We start from the raw sequence: 2,135 nt of genomic DNA on the forward strand, positions 1-2,135 counted from the left end.
AAAAAAAAAAAAAAAAAAAAAAAAAAAAAAAAAAAAAAAAAGAAGAAAGGAGGAAAAAAAAAAGAAAAAGGCCCAACATTTTGTCCCAATTACACAGATGCCGCGAAACAAGCCGGGTGCCAATGGGAAAGGGCTCAGCCAGCAGCGATGACTCCTGGCATCACCCATCCCTCCTACGTGACCTGACAGCCTCCCCAGCGGCCCCGCAGCTCCGCTGTGCCCTGTCACGGAATCTGCCCGCTCAGCAAACGCGCTCCATTTTCCTGCCAGCAGCGCGGTGTCCGCTCCGCCGCAGCGCTTGCGAGCGCAGCCACTGCCGAGCAACAGCGGGAACAACTTCGGCAAAGACACGGGCACTTCTCTCACAACTATCCCCTCCTTTTTCCCGGCGCGGAGAGCAAGGGCAGAGCTCCCTCCGCCCCAGCGGGAGCGCTCCCGGGGCATCCCCGGCTCCCGCCGTGTCCGGGCCCCCAGCCCCGTGTGCGATCCCGCCGGGAGCGGCGCGAAGCCGGGGCACCCTCCGCCGTCCCTGGGATCAGGCACCAGCCCCGGGACGGCAAGTGTTTACGTTCAAAAATACATATATATCGAGCCCGGACCCAGAGGGAAGAGGGGAAAACTCCGCCCCCTCTCTCTCCCGACTCCCTCGGAAAGGCGATAAAAGCTGGGCTGAAATACCTGACCGCTCAGCGCCCCTTTTTTTACGGGGGAAAAAAAAAAACCAGAAAAACATTAAAAGAAAAAGAAAAAAGAAAGAAAGTAGGAATAAAAGAAAAGGGAAAATAAATGCTGAGGAAGCGGCACGGGACGTGCCGGGCAGAAGTCCCGGCTGGAACGGGGAGGCGGCCGGGAGGGCGGATAGTCCGGGCCCGGCCGGGACGGACCGCGMGGGGAGGCCGGGCCGGGCCGGCGGGAGCGGGAGAAGAGCGCGGAGCTCCCGCGGGAGAGAAGCGGGGCAGGGAGGAAGGGAGGGAGTAAGGGGGAGCGCGGCCCGCGASTGGGAGAGGGCACTCACGTAGCGTTTCAACTTCTTCTCCGGCGGGGACTTTCGGAGCCAGCCCGAGCAGACCACCTCCCCGCCGCTCATGGCTGCGCCGCTGCCCGCCGGGGCGCTCTCTCCGCCTCCTGCTCCTTCTCGTCCTCAGGCAGCGGCGACGGCAGCGCTGCCCGGGCCGGCCCGGCCGAGGCAGCCGCGATCGGCGGCGGCGGCGGCAGCACCGCGCCCGGCCCGGCCTCCCAGGGCTGCGGGGCGAGGGGCGGGACGGGGCGCGGGGTGTGTGTGTGTCTGTCTCTCTCGCACAACAGCCCGCCGCGGCGGAGCGGAGCGGGGCGGCCAGCGGCGCTCAGGCGGGAGGGTGCCCCCTGCCTCTTCTTCCTCCTCCTTTTCTTCCTCCTCCTCCTCMTCCTCGCCGCCGCCGAGTCACACGGACATCGGCAGAGACGACAGGGGCGGCGGCCGCCCCGCCGCAACTTGGGCGTCCCGGGGCAGGATCCAGGATCCAGCCACCGCCCCGCTCCGGTGGCACCGCCCCCGCGCCGCCGAGACCCTCCCGCCGGGCAGGGCCGCGGGGGGCTCCGCTCCCTCCCGCCCCGCCGAGCTCAGCGCCGGCCGCCGCGGCTCCCCGGGATCGCTCCTTCCCCTTCTTCCTCCTCCCCCTGCGCCGGGAGGAGGGGATCGGCAGCACTCCTGCCTTCCCTCGCTCGCCTTCCCCTCCGCGGGGAGTGGCGGAGCGGGGGTCTGGCCCCGGGGCTGGGGCCGTGGCCGGGGGCCGGGTCTGCTCCCTGCCGGCCGGCGAGGGAGGGGTTTGCCCTGGAATTCTCGGCGCCGCGTCCCCCCCGAGCCCCCTTTYCCCCGGCGCCCAGAGGCGGTGCCACCCCGGCCGGCCCCGCCTGCCCCCGCCCAGCGCCGCCCCGACTGCCGGGGCTCCCCCCGAAACTCCGCCGGAGCCTTTTCAAACAACAAGGGCTGGGAGGCAGGGAGGGAGCCAGGGAGGGACGGCCGGCGCTTCCTGAGGATTCCTGGGAGCTGTAGTCGGCGGCCGGGGGRGACTGCGGCGGCGCGGCCCGGAGCGGAGGGGCGGGGGCGAGGGACGGGCTCGGTCCGTCGGGGAAAACAAATAAACAAACAAACAAAA

The 2,135-nt window shown here is 68.7% G+C and overlaps 1 protein-coding gene across 3 annotated transcripts in view; it reads right to left on the reverse strand.

Moving 5' to 3' along the window:
• The window catches only part of GAB1 (GRB2 associated binding protein 1), a 99,051-nt gene extending 97,222 nt beyond the window's left edge, over positions 1-1,829 (reverse strand). For 2 of the 3 annotated variants that reach the window (XM_057375942.1, XM_057375940.1), the window contains exon 1: positions 1,016-1,829. In XM_057375942.1, the coding sequence (XP_057231925.1) occupies positions 1,016-1,087 (72 nt within the window). In that variant the 5' untranslated portion in view covers positions 1,088-1,829. The remainder of the gene's footprint in view (positions 1-1,015) is intronic. The other variant, XM_057375941.1, reaches the window with a different exon arrangement.
• Positions 1,830-2,135: the final 306 nt, after the last annotated feature.

Source organism: Malurus melanocephalus, unplaced genomic scaffold (assembly GCF_030028575.1).
Source record: "Malurus melanocephalus ecotype Western Australia unplaced genomic scaffold, MMel_1.1 scaffold_265, whole genome shotgun sequence".
NCBI lineage: Eukaryota > Metazoa > Chordata > Aves > Passeriformes > Maluridae > Malurus > Malurus melanocephalus.